The following is an 18277-nucleotide window of genomic DNA, read 5'->3' on the forward strand; positions in this document are numbered from 1 at the left end:
AGCGGCGGTGTGCCGGTTGTGAGGGCGTTCGAGCTTTCCGAGGTCACCACAATGTGGAGGTCGAACAGGAAGGCGGCCGCGGCCACATTTATTGAGGGCTGCCGAAGAGGAGACAGCAGCGGAGCCGCGGCGGCAGCGTCCAGCCCTGGCCAAAGCCGCGAGCGTTCTCTAGCGCGTGCTGGGGAAACTTTGGCCTCTCTGGCATCTCGCGCTAGTGCCGGCCGCGTTGGCAGCTACACGTTCATTATTTAAGTTTACATCCCATGTATTCGTACCCCTAGCGTAATGTTTGTTCAAGCGTGTCCAATAGCTTCCCGCGAGGCTGGAATGCGAGCTCTGAAGAGCTTCAAACATGGACTATGATAGCAGGATTGGTCTCTGTGTAAGAAAGTAAACTTTACCTCTGTCTGTCTCATACGCATAACAAGCACCCTTATAGTGTGGGGCAGTGCGTCGGGATGCTCACAATTTACTGGAGTGAAAAATAGCCTGTATTTGCATACATATATAGCTAGGATAAAAAATGCGCAGTTTCAAGTCATTAGTTGCAGAGACATCAGTGTGAAATCGGAGCTGATCTCTGCAGTAAACTGCTAGAAAAAAATCAATCAATCGATCAATCAATCAACCAGTGTTTTCTGACATTCTCACTCTCTCCGACATTCTCAATGCGCGCACAGCGCACGGCCTCCTTTCGGCGCGCAATCATTATCACATGCCAACTGGCGACGATTATCCGCATTACCAATTGTGCAATCACCAGTCTTACGTTTTTATTCCAGATTCGTGTTTTCCCCTTGTGAGAAAAGAGACGTCGTAGTTTTCCCATATCAATGGATATGAGAAGAGAATCGGCTGTCGCTAAGCCGTGAAATATAGGGACACGTGGTACATCTACAACACAACTGGGAGACTCGTCTTGTGGTACCAGCCGAACGAGCTTCACCACAACAATGGACACACAATAGAAACCAACAGAGGCTGGAACCAAAGAAAGATTAGGGGAATGGAACTTCTTATTTATGTAGTGTTGGTTGGAGAATAGAATAAGTTGCGTACTCGTTCAGCTACGTTGTAAGTTAACAGAAAGTAGAAGGAAAGAAAACCACGCCACCCGTATGCGGAGGCCTCTGGCAAGCTGGTGGTAATTCACTGGCCGCTGAAACCTAGGCAACTCTGCGGTGGATGACACTGCGGTGGCCCTTTGAAACTCAGCTTACAGGCGTTTGCACAAAGCTTTGAAATGCCCCGGTCCTGACGTGGCTCTGCCAGTGACTCGAAGCCAAAGCCGGCAAACTTAGGGAACTCTCGCGTGTGTCCGCCTCAAAACGAACGCACACGTGTCCCACGTTTTATCTGTGACGTGCCGGTAGCAACCGCCTTCTCAAAGCGGAAGAACTGAGCAGCGCAAGTTGTCTTGCGCTGGAGATAAGTGGGAACTCTTCTTCCTCCGCGCTTTAAAAACTGAACGATAGTGGTCCATGCTTGGCAGTCGGGACCTTGTTCTTTTCGCGTACTACTTCTCACGGTGAGTGCTTCTACATTCTTGACCAAGCTTTCGGCAATCTCAGACGAGGTCGCCATTATTTGCCTCATTTCTTAACGAAAATTTTTGCTGTTACCGACGGAGATCGAAGGTCGTTAATTGGTTGGCTTGTGAGGTCAGTTCGCTCTTTAGAGAGAGCACTAATCTTGAATCTAGGCCGTGATACGTATATCAAGCCCAGTCACTGTCCTTAACACCCCTCCCCTTTTTTTTTACTGCCTAGAAGATACAGGCAGCAAACAGGGTTGACAGAAGGCTGAGGAATGGAGCTTCTTTGGATGAAAGGGCCACGTGACGGAGCAACCCTCGTGCTCATCACGTTCCTTGGACTTGTAAGGAACCCGCAAAACTTTGTTACTTTTATTCGCTTATTATTCTTTTTTGATGTCATAATTATTTTCTCGTTTGATATTTTCATTCGTCAGATAGTACTTCGACTGTGCTATTAGCCACGGCATCGGGAATCGTGACCTTTGTTCAGTCAACGAAAACGTGGATTGAAGACATGACGCGCTAGCATATCGTCGCTAATTGTGTCTTCATCGCAAATGGTTAAAGGTTGTTAGAATATGAGCAAAATATAATTGCTAAACAATTAGGATTAGCGCATTGGGTGAGAATCACTAGATGTCAAAGAATACTAATACTGAGCACAAACGCTCAGACAGATACAAAAAATGATTGCTCGTGAAATTCAAGACTGCTTAAAACAGTACACTGTAGGAGTATGGCTGTTCTTGGGCTATTTTTGAGTTAGCGATTAGTTTTCCAGTACGTTATCTTCGTTATCTTCCCGCAGACCACCAGTATCTGTGGCGATTGGGGTTTCGACCTTGCTTTGATAAATATGCGGAAAATGACCTCTTTTTTTTCCGGTGATGTCACGTGTGGATGCAATTGTACAAGCATAAATGAAAATTCATATTTTCCTTGTTTTATCGTACTTGGTGCGTGGAGTATAGCAGATTTAGCATTTTGTGAATGCAATCTTAAAGGCGCCATACAGACAACTCTGCAGAATGCGACCTCGCAGATTTTTCAGAGGGTGCGCCCGAGCTATTACTTATTTCATTGTTTCAGACGAATTTAGCATCCTATCCAGGCTGCGGCGGTCAAATTTCGATGGATGCAAAATTCTAGAGTCCCGTATACTGTGCGATGTCAGTGCACGTTAATGAGCCCCAGGTGGTCGAAATTTCCGGAGCCCTTCACTACGGCGTCCCTCAGAGCCTGAATCACTTTGGGACGTTAAACCCGCATAAGTCATGAATTTAGCGAGCTTCATATTACAAATAGCATGCTGTTTCTTGCCAACTAGCGAATACGTCTCAGGAGACTGTGTTTGGTTGCACGTCATCCGTCATTTTCGTTAGAGACAGTTTATGGCTCGAGGAATTATATTTTTTTTCTGTCAACTTCTGGGCCGACATTTCTTTCGCTATAACTATAATTTACAATTTAGCTTTGGAACATGCAACACCGAACAGCAAAACTTCTAATGAGATTTCTTAATCTTTTTTTCTAGTTCGTCTTCTGCTGTAATGTATTAGATACCTGCCTTCCTTGCATTCAAATCGAGTTCTTGAAATCCGCCAAAATGAACTCAATGAGATCATTTTCAACGCAGCTTCGAAGTTTTTATATATTGAGAAGCCAGGTATACGTTTGTTAACAACCCTTTTACAAAGTGGAGGTGGCTTATACCTATGCAGCAACAGAAAGGACGCATGCATCCCTAATACAAGCTTAGCTCTGAAAGTCAACGGAGATGTACGAGCAAGACCAAAATTTTGTTGCATAACTTGCTTCGTATAGTTTCTGACAGATGGCATTACGACACGGAAGTTAATCCAGTCCTTTGTATAGCTACTCTCATAAAGAGTAGCATTTTCCCACCGGCTGCATTTCTTACAAGCTGAACATTTTTTATAATTGTTTCCTCGTAAGTTGGAAAAAACACAGAAACCGTAGCTGATACCCTCCACTCACCCCCCCCCTTTGCCGGAAAAATAGAAGAATTACGGTTCCACAAACTGAACGTAGATTCCTTGCGAATAAGAATAATGTGAGCATCTCTCTTGCGCTTATACCCCACTATCACGCAGTGGTTTCGGCTGTCAGAACGAAACGCGGAAGCTTGGGCGCGTTGACGTCACCTGATTACATTGAAACACTGAGTGAAAGTCGCGCTGGAAGTGTGAATGACCATGACTTCGCGGCTTAAGCATGCACTGATGTGACATTGGGGAAATGGAAATATGTTCTAGCCGCTGGATACGTTTATCAAATTAGGCCCGCGTGTTCGTGCAGTTTCCATTACCCATGGAGCCGAAATCATTTATTAACATCCGATACGCGCCAAACTCTATTCAAGCGAGTGTAGCTGTTAAGTACGTAATCTCTTTATTTGCTCAAGCAATTTGTCACCGTTGCTCGTCTAGTAGGAAGTATATTTCTTACTGCCTCTGAAATTTTACCGGTGCTCTTCATGTATTTTCGTGTGTAGTGTGTTTTCGCTTGTGCTTGTACAGACAGAAAGAACCTGATAAAAAATATGCTAACAAATTATGTGCTAATGATCATGAGCAGTTGTTTGTTCTCCTTTCTAGATCAACTGAGTACATCATATTGTGGGACACCTGCTGCTTGATTTTGATTTGTATTACATTGTGTCAATATTTATAGGAGGTCTCCCCGCAGCCTCTGGCTTTCGAACCTCCTTCTGTATTTATGGAAATGTACCAATGTTATTGTTTGGCAATAAGCGTTACCTTTAAAAAAAATCAGCATGGCGGCTAACACCTATCTGCTCAGCGTAAACACGTAGATGTAGCCAGTCTCCAGTCTTTAAATGTACAGAACATAAAGCCTCCTGAGCAAAGGTAAAAAAAAAGAATTTAAATAAGCAAGTCAGAGCTTCACGGAAGCCATTAGGCACAGGAGATTCATAGTAAATGCAAAAAAAAAGCAGCGTTTCGAAACACAAATGAAAGAAAAAAACTGGGGAAAGCAGTGCAATGAAGTTTTGGCTGCGCAAAACAGTTTTTTGTTCACAATGAGCAGAACTGTGATAGGTCGTTGGTTAACGTACACCAGTACACGATGCGCTGTCGTAACACATTCCTCACTGCGTTGTTGTCCCCTGTACTTGCACCGAATTACGATGACCTTTCTGTTCTCCATTCAGGCGGCGGGCGCACACAGGAGGCCCGTGTACATCATTGCCCACATGGTGAACTCAATTACTGACTTCGACGAAGCGATGAGAAGAGGAGCAAACGCTATCGAGGCTGACGTCACCTTCTCCCATGAAGGCACCGCAGTCAAACTCTTCCACGGTTGGCCATGCGACTGCCTAAGGGAGTGCGAGGCGGAGGAACGAGTGCACGCTTTCCTGAATTACGTCCGGAGGAGCACGAATTCACGTAAGAAGACAACAACTTCCACTACAAAAACGTCTGCAAGAATTTAAGAGCATAAGCTTAAAAATGAGGCATTACAAGAAGTGCCTTCATTTTTAAATGTGGTAGGGCGTCGTATGTAGTGCGTTTTTGAATCCACTCACATAAGAAAGCCCCATGGGGCCAAAATGCGCAGTCGTCGGTCATATAGTTCGCCCATTGGGTTGAGGGAAGTGACATCATCAGACTGGAACCGACGTCGCTTCCGGCAAAGGCATCAACAGCTGCCAATGCTCTTGTATTTCCACCACATATTCAAATTAGGCGTCTCTCAATTTTTTCGTCTCATAAGATTCATCTATGAACATCCTTCAAGGAGAAGCAGAACAAACGTTTATCCTTAACTTACAGCTACGCGGAAAGAACTTTGCTTTGAACAGAGAAGCACATTCCCTTCAATTTAGTTCTGATAACGATTACATGCTCATGAAAAAAAAATATTAATACTCAGGCAGTAAAAACTGTTCTCTAGCAGGCAAAAAACGTGGGTACGTGTCACGCGGTCGGGTCGTTCATTTCAAGCGTTCTAACCTGAATTCAGTATCGAATTTTTGTAGTGGAAAACTCTAAACTAATGTACGCTCTAATGCGTTAACACTAGATGTTATACTGGTGAAGTAGTGCATTTCGTGTTCACTCCAGTGAATATAAAACTGCTACACTGTTTTCGGTTTAGGCCTAAGATTGAAAAGTCATGTTCAATGCTATTCCACTCCGCGTAGAATTGTGGACGAGTAGCCTCTAGCACGGCCGCTCGATGCAAAGCACGAAGCGAGGTGCGGCCCGCCATGTCGCACAGAAACGGCGTCTTGGGCCTAGTTCTCCGCGCGCCCGCCGCGGCGCCACTGCTCGGGGACAACAGCTCGCAGGGAACCGCCGAGACAGCTGCGTCGGTACGCCCTGTGCTGACAGTTAGAGGGCGTAAACACCGCGTTTTCTAGTTCCTCGTTACAAACGGCATTTTTAAATCGTCATTAAAAGCGCCGATTGTGTCACAAATCACCGCAACAGGTGGGGATCCCCCTTCTAGCGTATGCCTGACCTTTATCCATGACGGCTGCTTGCATGATGGAAGACCGGGCGAGCGGCTCTGCCTTAGGGTGCTGCGTTAATGCGCCTGAAGCTATTAACCTGTTTTTATTCACTTTGCGCGAACCCATGTATGCTTCCAGTTGTAGCGGATAAAAGGATGCTGAACGAGATGGACACATACAGCGCTAAAGACAGCCCGTCTATGTAAGTTATTGCAATTTAGAAAAAAAAAATCAATATTGGTGAAGTTGTGGAGCATTTCTAAGCGCAACTGCAGCCGAGTAAACCAGAAGAAGGTACTTCAACCAGCAGCTTGCCACCTTTATTGCAAGGTCATACAAAAAAGGAAGGAACCATTCACAGACGGAGAAGAGAACCTTCCTTGAGAGAGCGTTGAGAGAAAGCGTCAAAAGTCGCTCTACTCTAGAATTAACATTCCGAGCCAAGTTAGTTATCAGAGGTAGCAGCAACGTCCTTAAGAATATCTTGCAAAGCTCCTAAGTGTGGACACGGTCGTTGCTTTCGCAGATGAGTTGCGGGCACCATGGAAAGTGTGGAAGCAGTACTGACATCAACAGCTTGCACAGCTTGCTGCTTCGCCTGACCTCTGGAAGCTTCATTACGCGGTTAACAAAAATGAACGTGAGTTGGAAAATCTTGACCGCTTCCATTATAGGGTGCATCAACCCTCCACTGTCCATGTTTTTGATTAGCCCGTAAGCTGGTCCAGCCGGCTCTGTTGCCTGCAGTAGGGTCTTCCATGACTCGCCTGTCACCTTATAACCAGTGCCAAAATCCCATAAAGGAACAGCTTGCCAGAGATAAAAATGCTCCGGCTCAAATTATCATAGCAGTACATATAAACAGTTATGCTGCACGAAGCATAATGCATAGGTTTTCTACCGAGACAACTCAAGATTACACAACAAATTACACGGTTTGTGTCCACATAGAGAAAACTGTTCATACATTTTCCTTGCATGTCCTCGCAGCGTAGCCAGCCAGAAAAGCAGCTGCTGCTACCTCAAGGTATGCCTCAGAACATAGCGTTAAGAACCAGAGCTCACTCGACAATTCCCTGGTAGCAAATTCAACGGCTGCTGGCAGGGCAGATGTTTCGGCATCCAGAATTGTAAGCCTCAGAAGCGCCTTCATTTCAAAAGAAGTGGGTGCATTGCCACTTCTTGCAGCTTGAAGCATGCCAATCTGATAAACGAAATGAAGTGGGAAGAGAAATGGGTGAAATATATTTCAGAAACTTTTTAAACACTATTTTTGTTTATTTTTAGCAGTACCTTTGGCAGTTTCTCCGCTGTAAAAACTGCAGCCCTGGCATCCACCCGTCATGGCCGCCTTTGAACTGCCGAAGGCAGCAAAACAGTGATTCCACAGGGTCGCTGTTTAGGCCGCGTGTCAAGACGTAGCGGAAGCTGAAATTAATAAAAGTACTTCTATAACACATTGATGTAAATAACGAAAAGCAGAGCCGAAGAAAAATAACCTACTTTATGTGGTCAAGTAGATCTTCAATCAATGCCACTGTTGCCCTTGTTGTGAGAAGCGTCGCTTCGTAGGTCTTTGGTCATTCGCTTCGATCGGCCGCCATTCATCTGGAGATCTTCAAGGTAACTGATGAAATCTAGTTCCAGCCAGGAGAGCCGTTCATCACCTGTGACGAAGAACGGTTCCTCATGCTTTCCCCCCGGGCCATCACTGCACCAATATCATGAGGGCATACCATTTCGCAACCATCCTCGTAAAACTGATTGTGGCCGAGCTGTCCTTGAACTGGCCTGCATCAGGATGACAGTTTCGGTTCTCCTGAAGAAACTGGAGTGTTGCTATTGTTGGCGCAGAAAATATTTGAGCGGCCCTGCACACTTTAATTTTTTCCAAGTCGTTGGGTTGAACGTGTGCACGGTGTGCACGGTTAAGAAACCTGACTGGCTTGACCAGCAGCTCTGACTGAATTTCAGAGAGCTTCTTTAAGTAGAAACCACCTTGAATGAGTGATTCGCCATATGTCATTTCTCGCTCAAGAAAGTTAGTGCGAAGATTATTTAAAAGGTGATTAGGGTCAAAGGACAAGAGCAGTGGGTGGCCTGTCCGCACAGGGTGAGGCACGGCATGCGCAAGCGTTCCGTCTTCTGAGAGGCCTTTGAAAAGAGCCACGTTTGTTTGGTGGTTGTCGGTGAGGATTCTTAGCACACGAAAACCAAGATCTTCGACTGCCTTCATGTCTTCCATTGTCATTGTAGACGGCTTGTTGTTCTTGAAACACCGCATGAAGAAATAGCCAACCGGTATGACATAGGCTGTCGATAGTCCTCGTAAAACGAAGCACAACAAGCGGTCTGCCACTTGAGGGGCTGTAATCGGTAGACCTTCGGGGCCCGTGTCAACAAGACCAAATATCTTGACTACCTGTCGGTCGTATACAACCTTCTGAGCTATAGACATCTCATCGATAAGGAGGGAACAGTAAGCTTCCTGCTCCACACCTAGTCCTTCATGCTCCACACGAAGCCGCTATCTTGTCCATGAAGTCATCCCAATTTCGCCGGTTGAATGCCCTACGTAATTTAGGAGCATAGCTAGACATGGGAGCTTCAAAGGCCTCTGCTTCGAACGTGTTCATACCCTTTGTTCGAGCAGGTTTTCCACAAAACACATTCCCGCAGTATACCTTCGTTGTAGGGAGACGTTTTCTTATTGAACCTAGCCACTTGGTTGCGGATAAAAACTGCAGCTTTGACTCCTTTTTCCGCCTCTTTCAACACCTGTAGAGGGGCCTGAATTTATTTGTTGTCTGTGCAGACTTGGAGAGCTCTTTTGTGTCGTCAAGGTCAGTTGGTAATTTTTGTCGCTGGTTGCCTTGACGAACAGTCTTTCTTTTCAGTCTGTTCTCCGCTTTCTTCGCCTCTTGCAAGACATGCACAACGTCCAATGTAGTTTGCCAGGCCTGATCAACTGGAGAACCACATGGTTCTATGCCAGCCACTGGATCGAGCGCTTCTACCTCGTCGCTGGGGGAGTGCACGAGACTTTCACTCACGTTGGCGCTTTCTCCTGAGTTGCCACATTCATGGCCTACTTCAACCACAGTGCTATCAGTAAAGTTCCTTAGCTGGCGTTTTCTTGGGTCTACATTCTCTCTTTGCATATACTGAGGATATTTGTAAAACACAATCCAGACTCCAGTCGGAAGCATAACCCTGACCTTAGTGCTGTTTCTGTAGTCCTTCTCTGTAAAATGCAAGGAAGATACCAGAGACCTGTCGCTTGGCTCCCACTTGCTTCTTTTCCCTGACAGTCCTTGGCAAGAGATATTTTTTAGCCACGCTTCTCGACGCTGTAGTTCACAGGGAAACTCGTGATGCTTCACGGTGGGGCCCTTTCTTGCGTTTGTGATGCAGAGTGGCACACAGCAGTTGCGCGCATCGCGCCTCGTACGCGGCAGTGACTGCCACACACACGTGCATAAACAGACCAAAGCGTATGCGGCAGACACGAGTAAAACGCTCTTACTCACGCGCACAAAAAAAAATGCAAATCCAGCGTTGCAGAAGTGAGGCAAATGTGGTCACACACGCTCACACGAAAAATTCCCAAGAAAGCACTGCAAACACAAGCACCATGAGGCAAACGCGCTCGGACACCACGAAGCAAGGCGCGCTTCAGCAGTCTACTCTCAGGATGCCGGGCGACTTGTCCCCGAACAGTGGCGCCCTCACCTAAAACAGCGGTCGCGACTGTAAACTCCGTCGAGACGCGCTCGCCCATTGTCGGCGGCGCGACATGGCTAGCCGCACCTCGCTTCGCGCTTTGCATCTAGCGGCCTTGCCTCTAGAAAACTTCTCAGGCATAAGAATCAACGTAGCAGTGGGCTAAGTAGGTCCAGTCCGTGGGTACATACTTTTCAGGGGCTCCCACTCCACGGTGACGAAGTCCATGCTTGGCGAAGCACTGGGCTCGGCTGCGAAGCGGAGCCTATCGCCAGCGGCGGTAGGCTTAGCGAGGCTGACGCTGGGCTCGGTGGAAACAAGCGTCCATGTAGGTCACAAAAACGGAGTGCTGGTCCCGAAAATGGGATGGGCAGGTGCCGGGCACCTTCGTGAACTTCGGGAGAAACAATAAAATTCAGCGGAAGGTAAAAAGTCGGTGAAAATAGAAAAAATGCCCGGAGCCCATACGTACACGCGTCTGTACACCAGGCCAGGAACCTGCAACCTAAGAATCAAAGAACAAGGCGCTTAAGCTAATATGAAATCCCTGTCGTAAAAGAAGGCAGAGTGCTCATCGCAGAAGAATCCACCAATTACTGTGCAGAGTTATCGTCCCTGTCTGCGTGAACTCCAAAATGAAAGCAAAATCGTTTTTATGGTGCCTAACTGATGGTGAAGTAGTCAAGGAAGAAAATGTTCCTATTGGTATATTAAAAATTTTTAAGCGCTGCGTTTGGGAATGTTTACAAGGAAATACATGTTAAATGTGCGGCGAGGAAGAGGAGGAGGAAAGGCATGCAGGTTAACCAGACGAGTAGCTGGTTTGCTACCCTGCACGGGGGGGGGGGGGGGGGGGGGAGGGGGAGGGGAGAAAAAGATGAAGGAGAAAAGACAGTTGCGGGAAATTAGTCACTATGAAAAGTCACAGCGTTCAGTGAAGTCACAGTCTATCGTGCAGGCCAGAAGTCCTCAAAATGCGGCGGTAAGGCATGCTCAATGTGCGGCGAGAGTATACGGATTAACGCTAATCCTCAGTCACATGAAGCAGAATTTTCGTTGGGAATAACCCTATTTTTTGTGCTTAAGTTTCCCGAAATTTCTGCACACAGCAATAAACGCCTACATCTTGCCTTATCCTATCTCACCTTTACGTTTCCAGAGCGAGACTGTAGATAGGCTAATAGGATCTCGTTTGCTCTGATTTGCTCTTCTGGCGAGAATTTTTTACTAACATCGCTTGCAGTGGTAACGACGTTGTCTTACCGCAGAATTAAAAAAAAGCAAATTCGCAAGTGCAGTTGGAAATGCCGCAAACATATCCGAATCTGGGGACAAAAATTACCAGATTTCTTGCCCTGCCTTTTCATGATTCTGTATGGGTATCATTCTTGAGAATGACGTTGAGGCCACAAGAGCCGGCTGCAAGTAACCAAATGGGCCTTCCTGCAGTTGCGCACACACGGCAGGCTTGGAAGAGGCATGTTTCCATAGCCATAAATTGTCATGGCGCCACTCATATGACTATACCGTCAAAGCGCTGACGAAAGACGGCTGCAAATTCCGCCTTATGCAAATATTTCGCTGTTCCAGACACTGGCAAGTACACGCATAAACTCACCCTTCTTTTCCTGGACCTCAAACTGGGAGACGTCCATGAGAACCGGAAATATGCGGCTGGCGTTGATATTGCGCAGAAGCTTCTCCAGCACCTCTGGCATGGAGGTAAGAAATATATGGCGTAACGTAGATCAAATATTTAGGGGAAGGCAGAACACACGAATTATTGCTGAACATTTAGATTTAGCTGTGAGGGCACGATTTTTTTTTCATTAAATTTCTCACACTTCAGGCTCCCTTCTGCGTCGAAGAAGCCAGGAATCGAGTAGTGCTACCATATCTTCTTATAATGCATACTGGAATGGGGACAAAATGCCATCACAGCCAAATGCTGGAAACAGTCCATCGTTCACGCCAAAAGGATAGTTATTCATGCTTTTGCAACACAAAAGGATTGACGGCTTTGGAAAGACCAGCTCAAAGGAAAGTTTTGTCACGGGCGCAAGGAATGCGCCTCTCTTGAAAGACAGTGACGACTGTGTGGTCGGAAGGCTTGTGATACTTCAAGGATTGCTTGATGGCCCCAAATACACCACATACTCCCCCCCAAAAAACATATGCAAAATATGCACGACTTTATTCCATTGACGACAACGTGGGTTTTTTTCACGCTTGATTCGGTATCTTATTTACATCCATAATAAGTTCTGCCTCGTGCATAACCAATCACGTTTCTTGTGACATGTGTGTTGGAGATCTGCTGCCTATCCTCGCCAGCTGCTTTCTCCCTTTGTATTACTCGTCAGGATTTCTTCAGTGCTTCTTTATTTACTGGCGGTATGTGCAATTGCTGTACGCTTCTGGCTCTGTAATTTACGCTCTTATTACACTGCACCTACTGCATGGATTTGTGTATAATTCTTCGGCTAGTTCAACTATCTTATCCATAGTGCTAACGACATTGCCTTCTTTGTCTCTTAACGCATACGTCTGATTTTTGCCTATGCGTAGTTTCCTCTTCAGCGCTTTTAGGCTACCCCCGCTCTTTAGAGCACGCTAGGTCCTATTCATATCAAATTTCGTTTTGTCTGTTACCTAGCGCTTATTAATTAACTTTGATAGCTCTGTTATGATCTGTTTTGATGTTTTCATGCTGTGGTATTTCTTATGAGATCCTTCGTTTTCTGACAGAGCTTGCCGGTAACTTGTGGAACCTTCCTACCGCCTACCTCTGCAGCGCAGTCAGTAATGATAGCTTTGATATTATCGTTCATAGCCTGACCATTCAGATCGCCTTCCTCAGTTAAACCTGAATGTCTGTTCTGCAGCGATATCCTGAATTATTCCGCTTTGCATCTTACCCCTAACTCGTTAATGGGCTCCCGCTTCACTAGTTTCCTCCTTTTCCTTTTCAAATCAAGGCTAATACAAGACCTTACCATCCTGTGGTCGCTACAACGAATCTTTCCGAGGACCTCTACATCCTGCACGATGCCAGGGTGATTTTAGTCTCACCACGGAGGCTCTTCCACGTCCACTTCTCGTTCTCTCGTATGCGGAAGAAGGTATTCTTGATCTGTCATTTATTTCTCTCTGCGAATTCTGCTAATAGCTCCCTCTTAGTATTCCTTTAGCCTATGCCACAGTCGTCTCTACTGCTTGATCTCCAACCTGCTTCTTTCTTACCTTCGGATTGCATGATCTGATCGATCAGAACAGTGTGCTCTGTTTTTACTCAGCTCATTGCCGATTCCACGTCTTCATGTGAGATTTCGAAGATTTTGTCATCATGACTAGAGGTAGTAAACCTGCACTGCCTTCAGCTATACGTCTTGTTTAGCCTAATTACGATAACTGCCACCCTTTCATTTACTCCTCGATGTTTCCAGCTATATCTCTATTGATAAGGAATCCCACACCTAGATCTCGTCTGCCCGCTATTCACGATAGCACAGTACGCGCCCACTTCTTAGCACTGTATACGCTTCATCTGTCCTCCTAACCTTACTAATCCCTATAACATCCCATTTAATTTAACAGTGCACTTAAACCAACAGTACATTTAACAGTACAGTTCACACTGCTTTCACTTGTGGACCCAGTGCAACTAACTCTTTCTGCTTAATTACCGTGTCTCCAGTAAAACAGGCGGACACGGGAGGTAACGACACATTATGATAATCCTTTTTTTCCGGTAAGAAAAATAAGGACGTAAAATGAAGATGGCCGTTATACCTGAATGCTAAACGATGTTTCTTCGTATGTGCAGTCCCTTCTTCGCAGGCTGTGAATGTCTTGCTTTCCGTTCAAAGAGTTTCCGACTGGCAGGTGCTGCGAGGTGCGATTAATACCATTTACAGCCACGACATCGACAAGCTGGACAAGATAGGTAAGTTTATGCTATTTATGTAAAGCCATGGCGTTTGTGTGGATTATCCTTAGGCACCTGCGAACGTAGAAAATAGTGAAAAGTAACAAAAAATATGTCTGAAACTTCATCACATTGTGATTGTGTGACATGTGGCATTTTGCTTGCTCAATCAGGAGGTTTTGTGAACGTCGATAACACTGCAGAGGGCCATGTTACCTTAGTCACTTCTACCACATTGTCAATTTTGGGGGGTGTTATGACTCTGGTGACGACATCGATAAGGCAATTTTTTTTTAACAGCGTCAGCTCTTATTTATCACGTTTCTAGATTTCTTGGTCTCTGTTACCACCTCCCTTCGGTGCGAAATTTTCCAAGTCCGAGGAATTTAAGATGGCGGCCCCCATAGTAAATCGATAAAGCAACCCAATTGCTGATTGATTGGTGACACCATTAGTATATCGATTTGGTGATTGATTGGTGACGCCACAAAATTAGTGACGTCACAATAAATCACAAATTCAATATACTAATGACGTCACCAATCGTGACGTCATAAATAACTAGTCACGCGAGTTTATTAATCGCTTATAACTCAGTAATTAATGATGTCATAATAAAAAGAGTTAGATATTTGGAATCCTCAACATGAGTAAAACACGTTACACACCGAAATTAACTAATGGAGTTAACATTAAGGTATAGTTAAGCTTATATTTAATTTCTAATAATTAATTAACCGATAGTGTCATGATCTAACTAATGGCATATTCGTAACGGGCTCGACAAGTAGAACATGTTATACACCAGTATCACCTAATTAAGGTAATATTTAGTTATGGTTCGGCTTAACATGGCGGCCGTTACGTTAGCACTCAGCAGCTCAATCACGTGGTAATACATCACGTGGACGACAGACGGCTCTACCAAACATCTAACAATCGTTACTTCAACGTCTTCCAGACGCTGGCGCGTATTTTTTCATCTAGAAGAAAATGGTGGACTAACCGCTAAAGTCTCGTGGAATAGATGGTTCACTAAAAGCCAGCGGTTTGATTGGAAAGAAACCTGAAGATGGGTGTGCAGGTGACTTCGAATGCGGGCTCTAATTTCTTCGCTGTTGGGTGTGCATGCCTGTGTACTTTTTTGGTTCAGGATTTCACGTCAGTGACTACAAAAGTCTGAGCAGCATCCGAGACATGTACGAGAGGATCGGCATACAGCGCCACCGCTGGCAGGGTGACGGCATCACGAACTGCCTATCGTGGCTCCGCCCAGCTGGTAGACTGCAGAATGTAATCGACAACCGTGATTCCCAACAAAACGACCATTACGTCGAAAAGGCTTACGACTGGACTCTGGACATGCCACAAGAGATCCGAAGGTCGCTCAGGTAAGATTTGGAAAGTATGCGACTCCACGTAAAAAAGGCGTACTTTTGCTCGCCAAATCATGCCATCCTTAAAAGCAAAGAAGGCTCAACGAGAGGGAACGGTAAGAGGACTAGAAAAGGATGTATGCCTATGTCATTTGCTTTACATATATGTGTTATTTTTGTTTACTTTATACTTCTTTAGGGCGCCTAGCGGCCTTTACAATGCATTTAAATACACTAGTATAAGCGAAACAATTTTTAAAATATAGTCTTGTCAAAAACCTAGGCATGGATGGAAGACAGAGAGAGAGTCTTACACACGCGCACGCACATGCAGGCAACAAACTGCCTACGTTTGGTGACCTGTCCTAATGTGGTATTTTGCAGTTAAGTAAAATGCATCAGCTAGTTTGTCAGAGGACATCCCTAGTTAAAAATGCAAATAACTCTTCCATAAAGTCAGACTCTTCCGAGAAGCCGCAATTAGCAGTTCGGGCCACTGATCTCCCCCGGCCACCCAGTGGGGATCAGAGGTTCTGGCACTCTGTGCGCCAGCGCCAGATAGCGACATCGAGGGGATATATATATACATATATATATATACATATATATATATATATATATATATATATATATATATATATATATATATATATATATATATATATATATATATATATATATATATATATATATATATATATATATATATATATATATATAAGGAAATGAGAGGCTTGTTTCTATAAACTTATGAAGGGAGCTAACAGTCACCGAAACCAAGGTGCATAATAATAATAATTGGTTTTTGGGGAAAGGAAATGGCGCAGTATCTGTCTCATATAACGTTGGACACCCGAACCGCGCCGTAAGGGAAGGGATAAGGAGAGAGTGAAAGAAGAAAGGAAGAATGAGGTGCCGTAGTGGAGGGCTCCGGAATAATTTCGACCACCTGGGGATCTTTAACGTGCACTGACATCGCACAGTACACGGGCGCCTTGGCGTTTTTCCTCCATAAAAACACAGCCGCCGCGGTCGGGTTCAAGGTGCATAGGGGAATTTGTATTTTTTATGTGTTGTGCTTATGAGTGGGATAATACTTAGATTAATCTATCGCTTAAAGAAAATTACTTATAAAGCAGCAGAAAAAACAATCATGTCGCCGGTGGGATCCGAACCCACGACCTCCGAATATCATGTCCGGTGCTTGAGCACCGGATGCGATATTCGGAGGTCGTGGGTTCGGATCCCCTTTTGAATCTCGCACTAATTCTGTACATTCCCGTTCCGTCATGCAAGCAGATGCAAAAATAATTTCACTTTTTTATCCTCCCGATTAACCTCTCTTTGGTCTCCGGTTCCTTGTTCCTTCACAGAAATTCGCTTATTATGCCGAAACACCGAAACGAGGCGAACGCGCCAGCATAGCGGTGTTAGAGCGGCGAAAAAATGCAAAACAATAATGAATGTCTAACTGATTCCTTTCCTTTTTTTTATTGATGATGTGTGAATAGAACTGATCACATGCTCGCGCAGTGCTGCTGAGTCACTCTTTCAAACCTTCTAATATGACGTTTAATGGAGCACACTGTTCTTCGCTCCTGTTTGTAGTGTGCGATTTTTGTTTGTGTGTTTCTAACCATTCATTTTTCTTTTATTGTGTGGGATCAGTTAGGTTGGCGGCCTGCCCTGCAGACTACCAGGCACTACACGTTATCTTTCCTTTAACTATTTTTCAGAGACCCATCGTTCACCTTAAACGGCTTCGCAGAATGCTCACGCGCTGCTCGCGGATAAAAAACGTCGAGGATGCTGGTGTACCGTTGATTAGTTCAGTTTTGAATGAAAACAAGTTGTTGATTTAAAGCATCTTGTCTCAGACTGGTTGACGAAATGGTGCCCAGAATTATGTTGAGGCGTATGAGTATTTGTTTTCTGAACGAGGAATAAAGCACTTAATTTAAACCTGTACATCACCGAGGAACATTCCGCAAAGAACGATATCTAAAAAGCATCAAGTCCTTGCTAATAAATTAAACGCCTATGGAAGTGAGTCCCTTCATTATTATGTCTTCCGGTCTCCTCCTCTTTATTTTTTCCGTGTGAATTTTTTAAATATCTCGTTCACAGACATCACTCATCAGTTTTTCATCAGTTACTCATCAGTTACTTATTACAGCCAGCAATACATTAGCTGGCAGGGTATGCCGTAAACTAGTATTAAAGATCGAACCGTTCCAACACCGACAAATTTAATTCAAATCGTCTTGCGTATCATGCATTGCAGGAGGGGCGTGGATGGCATCGTCACAAACAAACCGGCACGAGTGGCAGAGATCCTGGGAGAAAAGGAGTTCAGGGAAACGCTGCGCCTCGCGAACGTCGCTGACAGCCCCTGGACACGATTCGCCAGCCAGACCCGTTTACCAAGGTTGTCTTGCTTTGACTCGGACCAGCTGAAAGATGAAGACCTTCAATCGGTCTTTGAAGACGGATTTAGCTTTCTTGGGCGGCCGTTTTAGCGAAGGCAGTTGCTGCTGAATGCATCCAAAAGTGCTTCATCACAAGCAAAAACTTTACAAATAAAGAATCTGGGGCTCTGCAGTTCGCCAAGTTTATACACTGCCGTGATTTGGAAAGTTAAAGTTCAATAAACATGCTTTAACAGTGATTACTGTTGGTAAGAAATATTTGGCCTCCACAACTCGACAAGCTCTCGAATACAGTCTTTTTAATTGTAGGTATAGCAGAAGGGTGATAAGTCCACATAAAGATGCATGATAATTGGCCTGCTCTTATCGCAAACTGCTTCTCTGAAATAATTTGAATGTGTGAAATTAAAACTGCTGTCTCGTTGTTATTGCGCAGAAGCATATGTTGCAAGCCACCCTGCACACCCAACATGATAGCGTAGAATAGCTGTTATTAATGACTATGATAAACGGAATACTAAATATGTGAAAGTAGCCTCTACTTCTTTCATTTGCAAACGCACAATGAGGAATCTGGACCGGCGTGTCATTTGTTTATGTTGCTCGCATGGCTGTCAAGTGTAATAAACTCTCCTCCATACGAACTTTCCCGCCTTTCCTTACTACGTTTTCATCTTTGATGAGTAGATTCTCTCCCGTCCACGCGCGCATTTGGTAAGTTTCTTGTGGTCTGGTTCGGAGCGGCTGCCTACGACTTCATAGTTGATTCGCGGCATGTAG

The 18277-nt window shown here is 45.0% G+C and overlaps 1 protein-coding gene across 1 annotated transcript; it reads left to right on the forward strand.

Moving 5' to 3' along the window:
* Positions 1-1768: 1768 nt before the first annotated feature.
* On the forward strand, positions 1769-18130 carry LOC144102250 (dermonecrotic toxin SPH-like). Its single transcript, XM_077635556.1, has 7 exons — positions 1769-1878; positions 4734-5012; positions 7032-7068; positions 11355-11486; positions 13591-13710; positions 14846-15083; positions 17353-18130. The coding sequence occupies exons 1-7, from the start codon at positions 1810-1812 to the stop codon at positions 17585-17587; spliced, it is 1110 nt and encodes a 369-aa protein (XP_077491682.1). The 5' UTR covers positions 1769-1809; the 3' UTR covers positions 17588-18130.
* Positions 18131-18277: the final 147 nt, after the last annotated feature.

This window comes from Amblyomma americanum, chromosome 8 (assembly GCF_052857255.1).
Source record: "Amblyomma americanum isolate KBUSLIRL-KWMA chromosome 8, ASM5285725v1, whole genome shotgun sequence".
Lineage (NCBI taxonomy): Eukaryota > Metazoa > Arthropoda > Arachnida > Ixodida > Ixodidae > Amblyomma > Amblyomma americanum.